Genomic DNA, 18,778 nt, shown 5'->3' with positions numbered 1-18,778 from the left:
ATATATCCTAATCAAATTAATCTTTTTAGCCATCAAAAAATGTAGTAAAAGGGTTGTTGGACATTTACTATAAGGCACATGTTTATTCTAGTAGTAAATTCCAAGGTTAACCTTTCACATCACCAGGCACCCACAGGCATTACACTTCTGAGGAGTAGCCAGTGGGAGACCAATTGGAAAATCATGGGGTTTTTTCGGTTTGCACACAGGCCTTTAAGACAGATAGACGATATGGCATTACATAGATTCATTTGAACCTTCAGCTAAAGTGAACTAAAAATTAGAAGAAAATTACAATAAATGGATCTTGCAAAGCAGACTGTTGTGGTAATCAGGAAAACTCATTTACTTGTCAAAGATGTTGTCAAAGATTGTGGGTCAGGGGCACTGTGACAGTGAAGAAATAGACAAAAAACAAATTCTGAAAATACTTTCTTCAATAGTTCTTACCAGAAAACGTTCTGAAGAAGATCTCTTTGAACCACTCCTGAAAATGTATACAAAACAATAATGAACAGGTTATACTTAATTAATCTATGTATTTCTTAAAAAATGCACAATTTACTGACCTAGATGCCAGTAATAGAAAATAACAGTTTTTGACCATAAGTCCTTATGAAAAATTGACAACCCTTAAAAATTGCAAATTTCATGTGTTCGTTTACAATTAATTCAATTCCAAATTACAAAATCAAGATGTCAAACATGATGAGATCAAGAATAACCTCATCAACACTAAACAGATTGCAAAGACAACAGCTGGTTCCACTACCATGCTTCAGTGGGCCCCATATAATTTACAATTAAAAGTGGAGTAAGTGAGTGAGTTTAGTTTTAAGCAGCACTCAGCAATATTTCACCTATATGGCGGCGGTCTGTAAATAATCAAGTCTGGACCAGACAACCCAGTGATCAACAGCATGAGCATTGGTAATTACAAGTGGACATCAGCATCCTTAGTATACTATTGCAGGGTTTTACAAAGACACGCAAATGTGCGTCCAGTACTTCCAGTAGAGAATGGACACAGAAAAAAAATCACTGCTTACAGAGGGACGCACACTTTGATCCATTGTACCTACAACACATCTCTGACTTTGCTAAGTGTTTGGTTGTTTCTTTCAGAGCAGAGTGCATCATTTCCTCCATCAGTCCACATGATTAGTGATTCATTCCAGGCTCTAAAGAAATTATCAAAACGTACAGTTCTCTACACCGACACTTCACAGTGTTCCCCTGCCGTGATACTGGACCATATCTGAGACAACCACAGCTACAGCACCCAGTAGAACAATACCATATCCTTTACAACTAGCCTCAAAGACTTCTAGATGATAAAATTCCAATAAGCAAACCAAATCAAAAGACTCTGGGCATCAATGAACCATGATGACGTCAACTACATACCTCCTGCCTGCTATGAATTCACCAAGGATTCTGATCTCACAAAATCTCCTTGCTTGTGTTGATGGCTTCACATGTTTAACACTTTCTACCTTAATTTATCTACTCTGTGTACATAACAGGCAGCTCCCCGCCACCATTATCTAAAACTTATCTATCAAACTGTAAAAACTCTACCCCAAACCTGTTTACACATTTCTCATCCATACTCTTTAGTTCACTTAGATTGGTTGGTTGGCTTGTTGTTTAATGCTGCACTCAGCAATATTTCAGCTACATGTAGGCAGTCAGTAAATAATTGAGTCTGGGCCACTCAATCCAGTGATCAACAGCATGAGAATCAATCTACGCAATTGGGATATGATGACATGTTTCAACAAAGTCAGTGACTCTGATCACCTGATCCCGTTAGTCGCCTTTTGCAACAAGGATTGCTGAAAACCAAGTCTAACTTCACGGGTATATAAAATAATATTTCACTTAGACAACAATGTCAGAACATACAATGAACATTTGCTCATTATCACGGTAAATATGTTGCTCACCTATACATCTTTTCCTTACTTGGATATCTGCTCAAGAAACAAAAACAATTTGATGCCCTGGCTAGAGATATTTGTGTCATTAGCATCAGTGGTGAAAGATTGTGTGTGTAAGAAACATTTATCAATAAGACAATCTTGTGAGCTACACTGCACAACAGAAAGATGTCCTTTCAAGAATGGCTCATACAATTAAATCATCAACCTTTGATCATATCAGAAACAGACAACTCTAATGGTACAATTTTTGACCACCAAATCCCATACAGAAATGACCTAAGATCTAGAGGCAAGAAGAGGACTTCAAAATGACAGACAGAGCCATTTTATCAGCAAGGACCATAAATGTGACTGAAATGAGATCCTTTGTATGTGTTCATATTGTTCCGTATGTGTTCATATTGTTCCTGATTCCACCGAGGCAACCTTTTAAAAACTTTTTAAACAAGAGGCACATATGTGTATGGCCTGCAAGAGGGTGGGAGCATCGTCTCTTGATTTAAACAATTACCAACAGAGCTATGTACTGAATGGAAGTACAATATCAGGACAGACATGAATATAATTGAGAAGAAATTATAAGGCAAAGTCATGAGAGAAGTATGGGGGAGGGTGGAGAAACGGCATCAACCAGAATGGAAAGACATTCATAATGCATGAAGACATTTAAGGGCTCTGGTCTGAATGTGATGTAACAGAACTTGTGGACAGTATTTTGTGTTGATGTGGTTATCAGGTAAACAATAGAAAAAGACAAAGAAACTGAAATTTTGCAGGATAAATGGGGAAAGAAATAATGAAACGGCCACATCAACATCTACAAATTAAAGTCATAAACGCACACTTCCTCTGACTTAGGAGAATGTAAAACAGATTCTTTCAGACAGAGCATGAACTGCTACTTAAAAGAACAGTGCGGTTTCCCATGTGTGGTAAGAACTACTTGTAAATCTCAAAAAGCACCATTAATAGAACCAACTAACCCAGTTACACATCTTTTGGAAAGGCACATTGCCAGCTACAGTTACAGAATGAAGTAACACTTATATTATTCCTTTATGAACTTCTTGTAACATTTAGATTACCGGTTCAGAACACAAACTATTGCCAAGTATTAGGGATGAAACGGTACGCTCTTACCACGGTACGGTACGTATTGCGGTACAAGGCCTTCGGTTCGGTCCATTTCGGTTCAGATATGATGATAATGCAGAAAACTGACAAGAGCCAAACCTAGATAGATTTTGACAAAATGGTTTGACTTCTAGACATTTTTTAAAAGTTTAAAAAGGTTAGCACAATGATGGTACAAAAACCGATTTTTGGATTGCATTACGGTATACTGAACCGAAAGCAAAATACCACGGTTCTACTAATACCGTGGTATGCCTGTTCACCCCTACCAAGTATCATGTGTGTAGGTACATTTTATCATGTTCTGAAACATGTCTGACCAAGGACAAAACTGGGAATCATGATTATTCAAATCCACATCTGAATCGCTTGGTATGAAAATGACAACAGTGTTTTACCTCGATCACAAACATAGTTCCCAGGGACCCCCAATCATTAGTTTTAAGGGTCCTTGCAAGCAGTATGAGGGTCCTGTGAAGTAACAATGTGGTTTCATAATTTCTAGAGCCGAGATTGAATCATTGATCATGTGGACTGATGGATGAAATGATGCACGCAAATGTTCTGAAAGAAAAGACCATAACACATAGCAGTAGAACGTTATTGTAACATACATTTGGTTAACCAGTGGAACCCTTACCCAATAATGGTTAGGTTCACACTAAAGTGTAAAAGTATTTTTTTAAACTGACAGCGATATATATGTATTGTTAGGTCATTATGTGCATGTTACATGATGCAACACAGGGTTTTACCTCGACTCCCAAACATGGGGGCCCCGGGGACCCCTAATTATTAGTTTTAAGGGTCCTTGCATGCAATATGAGGGTCCTGTGAAGTAGTGAATTGGATTTACACTGCTTTGAAGCAATATTCCAGCAATATCACGGACAGGGGACAGTATCAAGTAACAGTGTAGAGAACTGTACGTTTTGATAATTTCTTTAAAGCATCGAATGAATCAGTGATCATGTGGACTGATCGAGGAAATGATGAGCGTTACTGCTCTGAAAGAAACAACCAAACGGTTAGCAAACTCATAGATGTTGTGGGTACAATGAATAATATTGTGTGTCCCTTCTGCATCCAAACTCTATTCTCTCATTTGTCAGTACTGGATGCACATTTGCGTGTTGTGCATAAACCTAGATATAAATGTGTCTATAATTATTTTTCACTCTGTAATACAGACATTCACAATGTGCACAACAAATACCCTGGTTTGGATACAGAAATTAATGTACCTCTTGATATTATCTCTGAAACAACAATGGAACAGACAAATGTTGAAGAAAAAGGTAATTTTGTTGATGAAATATGAGTCCAAGACAATAAAAGCTAATGAAATAGAAATGTAGAACCTACAAAGATCATTTCCATATAAGGAAGAGTATTTTTACTACTCAAAAGCCATATTACATGCAACAAAGTGCTACTTTTGGTTGAACAGACCCAAATGGAAAATGTTAACAGTATATATATTTCATTGATAGGTAGAAGCTTGCTTTTGTGTGCCAGAGTAACTTAACAGGCCTCTAAATAGTGAAAGAATAGGAATTACCAAATTCCCCACCATTTGTACATAAAATGAGATCCCTCATGAGCCAAACTGCATTCAATATGACAGTGTAAAGCGAGTGATTATATTAAACGTGACCAGGTCACTTGTTTACTAGCAAGTCATGTTATGTGTGATAGTGATACATGATGCGAGCGAGGTAGTTAGCTATTAAAAAGGGTTACTAAGACTTTAATCCAGATATGAGTGCTTCTGCATACATACATACATGCATGTCAGTAATTGTTTTGGGGGTGTTTGCCTTTGGATAAGTTGGCAGCAATGAACTGACCAAAAGTGCTTCCAAGTTTTGCTCATGCAAACGATTTTTCATGCAAGATCATTACGTCTCTTTGCTAATGTTGAGTGAGTGAGTGAGTGAGTTTAGTTTTACGCCGCACTCAGCAATATTTCAGCTATATGGCGGCGGTCTGTAAATAATCGAGTCTGGACCAGACAATCCAGTCATCAACCGCATGAGCATCGATCTGCGCAATTGGGAACCGATGACAAGTGTCAACCAAGTCAGCGAGCCTGACCACCCGATCCTGTTAGTCGCCTCTTACGACAAGATAGTCGCCTTTTTATGGCAAGCACATGGGTTGCTGAAGACCTATTCTACCCCGGATCTTCACGGGTCTGCTAATGTTGAGGCAAGGTGTCTTCTGCTTCATTCTTCACCCTTTAATCTAAGTGTCAAGTGGGACAGTGTGCACATACTAAGAGAATATCCCAACACGAGCTGAATTCGACGTTCTGGTGATTTCGACGATTGCATTGCACACGCTATATCTGGGGGAGTACGTGTGCGATCGGAGTGCACAAACAGTTTCACTGGTAGGGCGGGTGCCAAGTCGCTGTCGTGAGAAGTTTTATTGACAATGGAAATCGGGAAGTCAAGTTATATAAAAAGCAAACAAACATCAATATTATTTACCCGAGATCGTTAATACCACTTACGAGGCAAAATCAGTTCCCTTTATAACAAATAATAGCAAGCGAAAATTCAGTTAGATCAGTCGTCTGCTGGTAACAGGCAATATATAAATAGGAAGCCACATGATCACAACACTCCCTCGCAGTGCGGAGCAAAAAGTATGGCTCATCGTCGAAAACCCATACAAAATACCCGGATGTAACAAGCGGCAACAGTTTCGCCGATACGATTTCTTCAACGCTATTTTGGAAGGGAACACTTGATATTTTTGTGTGAAATAGATGAGTATATCCTTTATCACTCAAGGTTAGTAAAATACAAACTTTAAATGATATTACAGATAAAAAATACGTTTTTGTCTTACATCGTCGAAAACCCCTGACACTGGGATACTTGATGATACCTCACTCCTGATGGAAAATATGCAACAGATTGTTCTAGCTGGTGATTCTATCAATTAGGCAAGTGTGATGTGGCCATTACTACATGTATGAAGGCATACATTAAGTTCCATAATATTCGCTGCCAATATGATTGTAGGGTCACTTTTACGCCAATTATGAATGGATGCATTTTTGGCAGCAAAACATGGGACACAGCACACACCACACCCCAATTCCCTTCCTCAGAACAGCTCATGACACTAGCTCTGCGATATTAAAACGATTGTTAAATTAGTACAAAATAACACACTCTCACCATATCCTAATGTAAATTACTTATTCTGTACTCAAAAGAACAGATGCATCTTGATAATGGTAACTTAATTCACATTAAGCACCAAAACTTGCTCATAAACCAAGGGCAACAACTGGACGATCGTGTAACTTATGTTGATGATGAAAAAAATATCATTACACATGACAACTTCACTCAAAATATTTATATAAAAATTATTGTGTGAGAGATATCTCACTCGGAATGACAACAAACCTAGATGTGTGGCTTGAGTTAGCGCCCGACTGCCTTCCCCGATTTGATGTTCTACCCTTCGAGCCGTAGTTTATGGTGGACATTCTTACTCCTCGGAAGGCCAATAATCAGGTATTAACTCAGTTGCAGATCAAGGGAGCATTGCAACACACAGTATATTTTAAAGAAATCTCCAATGGTTACTCTGTCGCATGTAAATTTTGGTAAAACTAGTTTTTAAAAACTACTTTGTATACAAATAAAAGATTTTGGTCAGCTGTAAGTGACCAAGTGCGACATGCGACAGAATACAGTATGTCGGTCGGACTATTTTATGATGTCACCAGAAATGATTTCTGAAGTCTTTAGATTTTGTGTCAATTATCGCTATCAACGTGTACCATCAGTTATGTAGGCAATGCAATTTTAGTGGATACTGGTGGCATGAAAAGAGATACAAACATTTAAATCGCATCGACCTATATTCTTAGAAGCCGGTTTTCTCCCTAATATGTTACACGTCCACATACAATGGAATAAAATTGTAATATTTGCACGTAATGTGCGATAGAATAAGAGAGTATAGAAGCACGATAACACAGCATTACAAAAGCATATCTAAAATGCATTGAAACATATTAAGTAATCCGTAGGTGGTTATAAAAAACGATTATTTCCATTCAAACAGCTGGATCAGAGGGTATGGGCATGCGCAAACTTCCCAAACCGCACTTCCTGTAAGAACACGGAAAACTCACGAAAACTTTGACTGTTTTGCTCTGGAAGTACTGGGCACATTTATGAACAAATATGCAGTAATCAGATTCCAGAAATGCACGGATTTAGTTTACCATAACCACTGATGTTCTGCTCTTTAATATGCTGTGAATGATATATCGGAAATATTTTCTGTTGACAGCTCGGAGTTTTAAAGGTGTTCCTTTTCTACGGAAGTACAAGTCAAGTATAACGTAATGTAAGAACTGTCAGGATTTGGTTTGTTTTTTTCCGAAGTGTCTCATGGCTAATGCTAATCCAGGTGAACCGATGGATTCTGCCAGTGATGGAAGTGATGAAGAAGTGTCTGGTTTGGGGAAGAGCAGTGCCAATGGCTCAGTTGTGGCAAATGTTGACAGATACGGATTTATGGGAGGAAAACAATACACGAACCCAGACACCGAAGAGTAAGAGATGCTGTTGATTTATTTTTATGTTTATGCCCATGTGCCCGGTAATCAAGAAATAATGTTCTCACCTAAAGGGTCCCACTAAATATAGACACCATAGGTCTCACATCATTGGGTAAAACTTCCATATCAAATTTGAGACACTCCTATTGCTTATGTATACAAGGATACTAAATATTAAGTAATGAGATTTTCACTTTAAAAGTACCGTTGAATTATTTGTTTTAGAACTGATTTCATTATATTTACTATAAGAAGGCAGGTTGCTGCGCACATCCATTGTGAATACTCAGATGGCAGCTTGTGTTCAAGATACATTTGTCTTAGATATGTCAGTGATGTGTTACAATTGCCCATGTAGTGATAGAGAAAGCAATGGATGATCTTAAAGGCAAACGTCAACTTATTAGCCCAGATGGTGAAATGTTAATTAGCCCGCGTAATCTCTTAATGCCAAGTAGTGTCAGCTACACGTTGGGTTTAGGACCATCAAGGAAGCACCTCATTGATAACCGGGAGTCCCTTTGAATCATTATCTTTGATCAGATTATGCATATGTAAACTTTTCGCCTTGCAAATTTGTGTATGTGTGTGGAAATGTGTATGGACAGTTAATTAACTTCAGTGCATTGCAATTATGTGTGCATATTATTTTTTCAGTGACGTTCACTTACTGTACTCAAAACAGTTATGACTCTTACATTTTTAGGCAAATTGCATACAACACAACAATTACTATTCCCTTTTTATCATCCAAGTCTTATCTTCTAATCCTTACACTTACATTGTTCTTGTTATTCACTGAATGTTCAGTTAATGACTTTATTACCAGTATTTATTAGTAGTGACAGCACTCAGATGACCTAAACGATGACGGCCTAATTCGTTGACTTTTGAACAGTCAGCCAGACTAATCAGTCGACTCATGCTTGAGTGGTTCTATGCTAATAAGTCGATTCTCAACTGCAACAGACCATGTTAACACACTAAGGAGCTAAGTTCATTAAAGGTCACATGCAACGCAAAACACAACTTTGCAGATTCTGATACCTTTCGGTATGGACTTACAGTAACAAATTATCAAAAATGCAAATTCAACTTATAAAGTTGAAAAATAATGCGATGAAAGAAAACCCAGGAAAATATAGTTCAAACGATTCACTAATTTCACTAATTTCACCCCAGCGCTGGGGTGAAAAGTGGTTTCAACAGCGCATGCACAGTGATTAGGTTCGCGCGGCTTGAGCCAGGAAGGCAACTCGTAACAACACAGCAAGTGATGCGTGCAAGGATTGTCGCTGTGGTCTAAGTTGCAGAACAAAAGATGTTTCTTGTGATTACAAACATCTTGGGTCTCCAGTAATAAAAATACACTGGTCCCATACTTGGTTGCAGATTTGCAAACCAAGTTTTCAAGGAAGTGTAGCATTAGAAATACTAATTTCATTGTTAAAAATTGCTCAGCTTGAAAACTGAAATGTTTTAATACATGTTTATGGAAACATAGCAAAATATGTCGATTGTGATAAGCAGTCTCTGTCACAGACAAAAACTCAATGTCTGTTTTATTGACACCTATGTGTCTGCCTGCCTGTCTGCTAATGACAATATGCAATACACAACTTCAATCATTGACCACGTGCAATTTGAACTTACCACCTATCAGGCTATACACCATAAACAAAATACATTGATTTATGGCTAGTGCACCTGAGTTCTGTCTCTGTCACATACGTTTCGGTATGGATTCTTATACCGTTGTCACTCTTGCTTGACAATGGTATAAGAATCAATACTGAAACGTCGCATCATATACAAGAAAAGAAGTATAAAGAATCTTACTTTCTTATTACTCACCATACTTCTAAAATGCCAGTCAAACAGATCATCTCTATATACACACACACAAGAACAAGAAAACCTGAGGAAGAGAACACTCATCTTCACCTCCGCAACCAACTTTGAGCTCCTGACTGATGCAGATGTCATCTACGGCACATTCTACTCCACTCCCCATCTCTTCTACCAGCTGTACACTCTACATGCAGGTTGTTTCCCTTAGTGTACTGCATTCTTCCTGACAAGTCCAAGGACACGTATGTCACCATGTTCCGCCACGTCAGAAGATCCCGTCACTAGGACTCGCTACGACTTACAAAGAAGATGCCGAATTCAGGATACTGGTGAAGAAAAGCAACACACAGTGGATAGAAGGCCCATGTCGATGTTCATGCCCATTTACCCCAGTAACATCACAACAGCTGACAGCACACATGCTTCCTTCTCACCATCTTTTCCGATCACACTTCAGGCAATACAATCTCATAGCCTCTTGCAGGCTCTCGCGCATGCATAATTAATATCAACATTCATATAAATTGTCTCTCTTTTTTTCTTCTTGTAAAAATGTAGCAATGTCATTTCTTTATTGTATAGTTAAAAGTTCAACTTATGGATTCTTCATCTGCTTTACCCTGGATTAAGTTAAGAGTGTTTCACTAGACAGAAGCACTCATGAGGCAGACTACCTTCGTGCTTCTAGGGGATTATTCTGCACCCAGACACAAATCACATGATACACATCGCAGACACAGCTTTCCACTTCGAAGAATCTGGCACAACTTCACTCCTGACGATCCCCGTTTAGTCAACACATCGGCGAGCTGCTTCTCCCCAGGACAACAGGACACCTTCTTCATGTCTCCATGTACAAGTTCTTGTATGATCACTGCCACATCGATCCACAACCAGCTGTCATCTACCAACTTTGTTGACTGCAGGGCTTCCACTATACTCATGTTACCTGTGATGATGTCAATAGACTGCAGGGCTTCTACTAAGCTCCTGTTATCTGTTACCTGTGATGATGTCAATAGACTGCAGGGCTTCCACTACACTCCTGTTATCTGTAATGTCAATAGACTGCAGGGCTTCCACTACACTCCTGTTATCTGTGATGATGTCAATAGACTGCAGGGCATCCACTATACTCCTGTTATCTGTGATGATATCAATAGACTGCAGGGCTTCCACTACACTCCTGTTATCTGTGATGATGTCAATAGACTGCAGGGCGTCCACTACACTCCTGTTATCTGTGATGATGTCAATAGACTGCAGGGCATCCACTATACTCCTGTTATCTGTGATGATATCAATAGACTGCAGGGCATCCACTACACTCCTGTTATCTGTGATGTCAATAGACTGCAGGGCGTCCACTACACTCCTGTTATCTGTGATGTCAATAGACTGCAGGGCGTCCACTACACTCCTGTTATCTGTGATGATGTCAATAGACTGCAGGGCATCCACTATACTCCTGTTATCTGTGATGATATCAATAGACTGCAGGGCGTCCACTACACTCCTGTTATCTGTGATGTCAATAGACTGCAGGGCTTCCACTACACTCCTGTTATCTGTGATGATGTCAATAGACTGCAGGGCTTCCACTATACTCCTGTTATCTGTGATGTCAATAGACTGCAGGGCTTCCACTATACTCCTGTTATCTGTGATGATATCAATAGACTGCAGGGCTTCCACTGCACTCCTGTTATCTGTGATGATATCAATAGACTGCAGGGCTTCCACTACACTCCTGTTATCTGTGATGATATCAATAGACTGCAGGGCTTCCACTACACTCCTGTTATCTGTGATGATGTCAATAGACTGCAGGGCGTCCACTACGCTCCTGTTAATCTGTGATGATGTCAATAGACTGCAGGGTGTCCACTATACTCCTGTTATCTGTGATGTCAATAGACTGCAGGGCTTCCACTACGCTCCTGTTATCTGTGATGATGTCAATAGGAATGTTCTGGTCTATTCTGTCTATCATGGCATGAATAACTGCTCTCAAGAAAATACAATCTTCAACAGACTCCAACAGCGCCATGGTTTCAGCAGCAATCGTAGATCGCACCACACTCTTTATTTTCTTAGCTTGCCATGATATAGGGCAACAATCATTTCTTTGATTCACGAGAAAAACTAAGTGTGCCCAAACACCACTTACCATATATTACCGTAGATAAGCCGAATTTTGAGGGAACAAAAGGCAGTCTGTAGAAGTTGGCCACGACCCATCGCAGGGGGTCGGCTTATGTACAAAACATACCATTTTGACACTGATTATCGGCTTATCCATGGGGTCGGCTTATCTATGGTAATATACGGTACACTGTCACTCAAATTTCCTAAGGAAGCGTCTGAGAATGCAACCATTCTCCAGTGTTTACTGGGACCAAGATTTGGGAAGCATAGTTTGGATGAACCATCTTGTAATTTCTTGATGACCATGCTTGCTCAGACATAGTCAGCAATTGTTGCTTTATTCAACTTTGTACTTAAGTCTATCATTTCAAACGCTGTGTTGGTCTCGAACATTGAACAGCCCAATTGATTTTGCCCAGCATTCCTCAGAATTTGGTTTGTTCCATTGGTGTTAGAACTTCATTTTTCTTTAGGACCCTGGCAGATGCAATGGTTTCATTATTGATATCAGACACATAGTCTTCTTCGGACTCTATAATTCCTTGGTTGTATTGCTTGATGTGGAAACCTACATATCTGAAAGCATTTTCTTCCACTTTTCCAGCTATGAATTTTTGCCTCAGTCATCCCATAACGTTTTCTTCAAACAGTGGACAACCAGCATGTAAGAAGTCATCAACATATGAAATAATTATGCCACCTTTCTCTTTCATGTAGAATAATGCTGGGTCATACTCTGATTGCAAACATCCTAGTTTTGTCAATTCTTCCACCACACTGGAGTACAATTGTCAAGCTGCATCACCCAGGCCATACAAACAGTGTTCAAGCTTCCATATGTTTCCTTCTGTCACATCTACTTCTACAGGTGGCTGTAAATACACATCTCTGTCCAGCTTCTTGCCCTGAAGGAAAGCAGATTTGATGTCTGTTGTCTTGACTGACCAGCCTTTACTTGCAGCAATAACCAGAAAGACTTTTAACACAGTTTTGCTTACTGTTGGTGAGTCTCTTCTCGTAAGGCCTTCTTCCTCGAAACCCCTAGCCACAAGACAAGCTTTAATCTTCCCATTTCTTGATCACTGATGACTCATTGTGTAGACATTCGTTTCTGTCTAGTGTCCTTTACCTCTATGTAAGTTTTAAATGCAAAAAGTTTTCCAATTCTTCTCTCTTTGCTTGTTGACATTCTTCATTATCATGTTTAGGTTCTGGAATCATAACTGCATAACACTCTTCAACCTTTCTCCATTCACATGTTTTTGTCACGATATGGCTGAAATATTGCCGATGTGACGTTAAATATTACCTCGCGCACTCCATTCACATGTATCAAGATCTAGGCTGTGTCCATCACTGTCTGCTGTTTTGATGTTGTACCAGCTCTTGTATCGTCCTGTTGCTTTACCTGCTCTTCCCATTCTATGGAGTCACCGGACTTCAAGACAGTTCTTTTCACATTGTTTCTGGCCTGGTTTGCTGGCAAATTTTCATCACCGTCTTTTTCTTCAACTGCACATTCTTCCGGACAACTTTGCCCACCACATTCTGTATCTAGAATTTGTATCTTCTCATTTTCAGCTTCTCTCCCCATATTGTTTGTGTCTTCTTTCTTTCCATCTTCTTTCATCTGTGTTATCTGCTCTCCAGCTCTACAAAGCCTGTTCATTGACATGCTTGTGTATACACCTCCATGTAGTACAAAAACAACTCGCCCATCGTGAAAGACAACCTTGCCTGGTCCAAGCCATCTCTCAGAACCTTCTCTCTTGTAGTATACCCTGTCCCCATTTCTGTAAACCTCTTCTGTGGCTCTAATCTTGTGTCATATTCTCTCACAACATTCTGATTCAATGAAGGCCTTCCTTGTACTGTGTAAAGCATTCAGGTGCCTTCACTTGTGGTCGGTCCATCCAACTGGTATGAACTGTAGCCATGCCACATCTGCAAACTGTTTTTCGCCATGTTTGTCCAACACAACAAAATCTCAAGTGGTGTTTCTGGATATTGAGCTTCAAGTTTCAACAAGATCATGTCAGTCACTGAATGGACCCTTTCACAAAGACCATTTTGAAAAGGACTGTCAGCTCCAGTTGTCAAAGTTTCCACGTTCAGCATGCTTGCTACCTCTCTCATCTCATCAGAATTGAATTCCCCACCATTGTCTGTGAGATTTGCTTCCATGACCCCAAATGTTCCTATCCAGTGTTTCAATATACAGTTCAAAACGTCTCAGGTTGCTTTTGTAGGTATGAAGGCGGAGACTGTGAATCTCGACCACATATCCACAATGTGAAGTATGTACAACTTGTTCCACTGTTTTAGGTCCATGGATACCTTCTCACTGTAACGCCTGTGCCATCGGTAAAGCTACTACAGGTTTCGGAGGTGTCGGAGCATATCGTTTGCATAGATCACGTTTCTGATAAATGCCTTTAAGCAAACCTTGAAACTTTTCGTCCCATACGCCTGCATCCTTCAACAGATTTTCAACTTTGATTCACCTGGATGTGCAAACTGGCGATGAAGTTTGACTAAGGTCTTGTATTATTCATCTTCATTCAACTCTGCTATCTTGACTACATTCACATCTACCTCAGTCACATCTGAGTTTCCAAGAGGCAAACAGTAATGTGAAGTTTCATTTAATACCATTTTCTTCCCTAATACTTCAGCTGAATCATTTTCAAGATCAAGCTTCACCCTGGCTTTTTCATGGAATTCTTTGACCAAAGCAAAGGAATATCTGACATCACCACCTCTGTATTCATCTTGACATCAGCACCGTCTATCGATATGGGTATTGTGTAAGAGCCGACTGATTTCAGTTTCTCACCTCCACCAAACCTTTTCCCCTGGCTGTGATTTCACTGTTTCATCTGTTCTTCATCCAATGTCATTAGGTGTGTTCGAGCATGTAGAATCCAGTATTATGGCATTTTGTGCTTCTTTACTTAAAGTTCTCATACTGTCTTTTCAAACCTCCTGTATACCTCTTCTACCCACAGGCCCTCGTGTCTTTGCGAGGATTAAAAATATTTAAAAAATATAAAATAATTTGAGATGACCCCCCGACTCAAAATGCTTCACAGTACAATACATAATGACAAGGCTGGACACTTCGGTGCACCCCACCCGCCTGCTTTGCTGATCGCTACGCTACCATCGCATGCAATCGTTTAAAACTTAATGTAAATATAATCGTGGACTATTGGCCTATTGAGCACCACTCATGACACCTACCAATTCTTTATTGTTATTTCTGCAAGTCGATAGAAACCCGATTTTGACTCTTAACCAAACTAAAAACAAACTTCTTGAGCTGAAAGAACTTTAACACTCATGCTGATGGAGTTTTAGATGCTCTTAAAGGTGCACTTTCAAATAATGGTCAAGATAACTTCCAGGAGAAACTCATAGGTTTCTGTGCAGATGGTACTTCAGTCAATCTTGGTTGTTGAAATGGTGTAGCTTCAAAGCTGAGGGAAGATGTGCCACATCTGATTGATTTTCATTGTATGGCACATAGACTTGAACTTGCTCTTTTGAAATTACAAAAGAAATGCCAAATGGTGATTGATGTAACAGACTGCTTACACTTGATTTGGAAAACATATCATTTCAGCCCTAAAAGTAAAAGGGAGCTGAAACAGATTGGAGATGAGTTGGAAGCCAGAATTTACTCCCCTACCCCTGTCAAAGGGACAAGATGGGTCCCATACATTGACAGGGCTTTAAGACTTTTCCTACAAGGTAAAAAGGATGGAAGTTTACTTATTTCGGACACTATGCAGCTGTGTCTACACATAGGGAATCCCTTGCTGCAACAAGCAGGAATGCAGACATCAAGGGACGTGGTAAAAATGTCCACAAGCAGATGCACTCTCTTAAGTTTATTTTATGGTAGATTTATTTGGAGAGATTGCTCTTCTGAATTTGAAGTTGCAAAAGCATGATCTGATCCTGCCTACAGACTGCATTGTCACAGTAAGCAGTCTGAAAGAGCAGCCGATTCCAAGTGGGCTGTTTGAGAAGTTTCAGCTGCTTATTGATGAACAGGAGATAGAGATCAGATCACTGAACAGAACAATTTTCTTTTTCAAGGAATTGCAATGACTGGTGGTCCAGACAAAAGCAAGGCTAAACTTGGCAAATGCTGTTGAAGGTTGTCAATTCTGTGGCGTAAGGCTTGGAGCATCTCAACAACCAACATCCCCGCATCAAGTTTACCATGGAAACCGAGCAGAACCAGCAACTACCTTTCCTTGACATCCTTGCGTCCCGTACCTCCTGCAACCAACTCCAGACCACTGTATATAGAAAACCTACCCATACGGATCAGTACATCCACTACAACTCCAATCATCCACCTAACTGCCATCATCTGCACATTAACCAGAAGGGCCAAGAACATCTGTTCCACTAATCTACAAGATGAAATAGAACACCTCAAGAAAGTCTTTGTAGAACTTAACCACTTTCCATCCCAAATAGTCAACAGAACCATTGCTGCAACCCTGTCACCTCCTACCAAAAGACCCAAACCAGATTCAGCCCCCATCAAGATATCCATCCCCTACATTGGCAAACCGTCACATCAAATCAGCCGTCTCCTAAAACAACAAGCTGGCATAGGTAACACCTTCTCCGCGTCCTCCAGCCTTAACAACATTCTCCATGCCAATGGAAGAAAACCAGCCACCATAAAAACAACAACCCAAAATGTGTCATCTGCAAAATAAACTGTGATTGTAGACAGAGCTACATAGGCGAAACGTCCCGACCCATCAACACCCGAGTGAAAGAACATCAGACCTCTGTTACCAATTCCGACAGCAAATCAGCCATTTCCGACCACATCAAAGCAAGCCCCAATCATCAAATAGAGTGGTCTGACATCACCATTCTCGCTAACAAACAAACAGACTTCATTAAACGCAAGCTCACCGAAGCCATCCACATCAAACGCCAAAAGCCCACCATCAACCGAGACCAAGGATACTTCATTCCATCTGCTTATGATGCACTCATCCACCAAGCCCAATCTACTGTATAAACTCTGCTGTATAAACATCTCATTATTATTTGTACAACATTGGCTTCCACGCTTGTCCTTTGTCTACTCTCTGGCTTCATCAGCTTACTACCTTGCCAATTATGTTAATTATGTTGTTTTCTTTGTTACATTGTTACATCCAGTATATATATATATATACTTCCCCCTTCTTCATGTTCCATTAATGCTTGACAACGGTACAAGAATCTGTATCCAAATGTCGCACTCACGAATAAAAAGAAGTTGTTATCCATAAAGTTTGTTTTATATTGTACTTCCCAACTTCTAGTATGCCACTCAAAGAAGTTCAAGAAAGTTACAATATAGTATTACTGTTTTGACAAAGTTTGTTCAATCTTTACTTTACTAAATTTTAAAGTTAAAAAGATGTTTAACTTTTCAGGTTTGTTTGCAAGGTGTCTATGATGTTGGAAAAGTATTGTTTCATTAAATACATGCATTGAGTGAGAATTATGCTGTTCTAATACACTTTGTGCAGTTACAGTCAGAGAGTGTATTTCAATTTAACATGTTAATTGAGAGTTGTTTGTTTACATTGAGTGTTTGAATTTTCTATATGAGCTGAGTGAGTTAGACAATGTTAAACTGAAGCTCTTAAAACAATCTTGAAGTATTCTGTTTAAAGAAAGTGATTATTCTCTCAACATCATTTTCATTATCAGTTGTTTGTTTACATTGAGAGTGCTTGAAAGGTGTCCAGTCATGAGTAAATGGGATGAGTAACTTCCTGAATCTGGTCATCTGAGAATTTCCTGAATCTGGTCATCTTTGAAGATTTAATAAACATTACTGAAGTTGTTTTGTTTGTTTCTTAGTGACTTTAATTAAACAAGGAGTTAATTTGCAAATATTTAACCAATTTTGAGTTGTGATTAGATAATAACACTTACTATCCAGTTCCTGCTTGATGCACACAAAAAAACACAAAATGCCAAAAGGTTTCTTTTATTAGGTTCTTTTCACACCAAATTCAACTGCTGATTCTGAAAAATGAAATGTCTATTATCAACACATTTTAAAAGCACATACAATTTTTTGACAAATTGACTTGGAAAACCTTTGGCTACCCGGTATTAAAATATTTTCGTGGCTAGTAATTTAAAAAAAAATCACTTGGTGATGAACAAGTAGATGATAAATGACCTTGGAGCCCAGTTACTAAGAATCTAGTCGAGGGTTGAAGGATCTTGACCCTGTCAACAGATAGATATAAAATACAGTGGATCACTACCTCCATCAACTGGTTTACTGCCAGTATCAAACATGTTGACATCCTCATCAGTCACCATGCACGTCCACCCTTGGACTGCAGTCAGCATGAGCCTTGCTTATGTTTGGGTTTTGTCCACAGATCTTTTGACCATGTCCTCAAGATGCAGGAGGGTCTCTAGTCAGCTCAAGTATGGATGTTGGCACACTTTCTGCTCTTCGAGTGAAGCAGTCTTACATAGCAGATATGCTGAACACCCCAGAACCACTGATGAAACACATGATGTTACTGCCTTTCACAGTTCCACAGTTGTCCGTAAAAGTTTGTCCAGCTGTTAAATGAAAAGTTCCAGAATTCTACCATCAGTCTGACTTCAAGGATACAGAAACATTTAGCCAAGTTAAGTTCAGCAAGATCCTCCTAAGTAAAGACATAACATCAGGCCATGATTCTTTTCATGCCCCTGCTTTGAAAACAAATCAGCACATCCTGGGAGTGAGGAGCAACTTCCATAGCATGGTCCAGACTCAGGAAGTGGTGTCCAACATTGCATATGAGCATAGTTCTCTAATCATATTGACCCTGATTTCTTACAGTTGTCAATTTATGACATTCAACACAGTGCCAACCCTGGGACCAGTCTGAAGTGGTGTGATGAAGTACACAAAAAATTGGTAGACACAAGCTCTATTTCCTACAACATTCAAACCATGTAATCTTCATCAAGGGCATCCACCTAGCAGGGTCAAGCCAGCTCCATAATAATATTACATGGATATATTTTGTGCGCCATAGTCCATCCAGAGCTTGTTCAA

General features: G+C 39.5%; 2 protein-coding genes across 3 annotated transcripts in view; one reads left to right on the top strand and one right to left on the bottom strand.

The window, feature by feature from the left end:
• Positions 1-6,802, bottom strand: part of LOC124288899 (ataxin-2-like protein) — a 112,152-nt gene extending 105,350 nt beyond the window's left edge. For both annotated transcript variants that reach the window (XM_046725486.1, XM_046725487.1), the window contains exons 1-2: positions 6,509-6,802; positions 451-487 (exon numbers count right to left, since the gene is read on the bottom strand). In XM_046725486.1, coding sequence (XP_046581442.1) covers positions 451-487; positions 6,509-6,591 — 120 coding nt within the window. In that variant the 5' untranslated portion in view covers positions 6,592-6,802. The remainder of the gene's footprint in view (positions 1-450; positions 488-6,508) is intronic.
• A 403-nt stretch (positions 6,803-7,205) lies between these two features.
• Positions 7,206-18,778, top strand: part of LOC124288900 (TBC1 domain family member 10B-like) — a 58,010-nt gene continuing 46,437 nt past the window's right edge. Inside the window, exon 1 of the mRNA XM_046725488.1 lies at positions 7,206-7,671. Within this exon, the coding sequence (XP_046581444.1) occupies positions 7,508-7,671 (164 nt within the window). The 5' untranslated portion in view covers positions 7,206-7,507. The remainder of the gene's footprint in view (positions 7,672-18,778) is intronic.

The sequence above is a fragment of the Haliotis rubra genome, unplaced genomic scaffold (assembly GCF_003918875.1).
Source record: "Haliotis rubra isolate DU_JTF1 unplaced genomic scaffold, ASM391887v1 Scf429, whole genome shotgun sequence".
NCBI classification, from domain to species: Eukaryota; Metazoa; Mollusca; class Gastropoda; order Lepetellida; family Haliotidae; genus Haliotis; species Haliotis rubra.
Note: the sequence above shows the minus strand (reverse complement) of the source record. Positions and strands in the feature narration are given on the sequence as shown.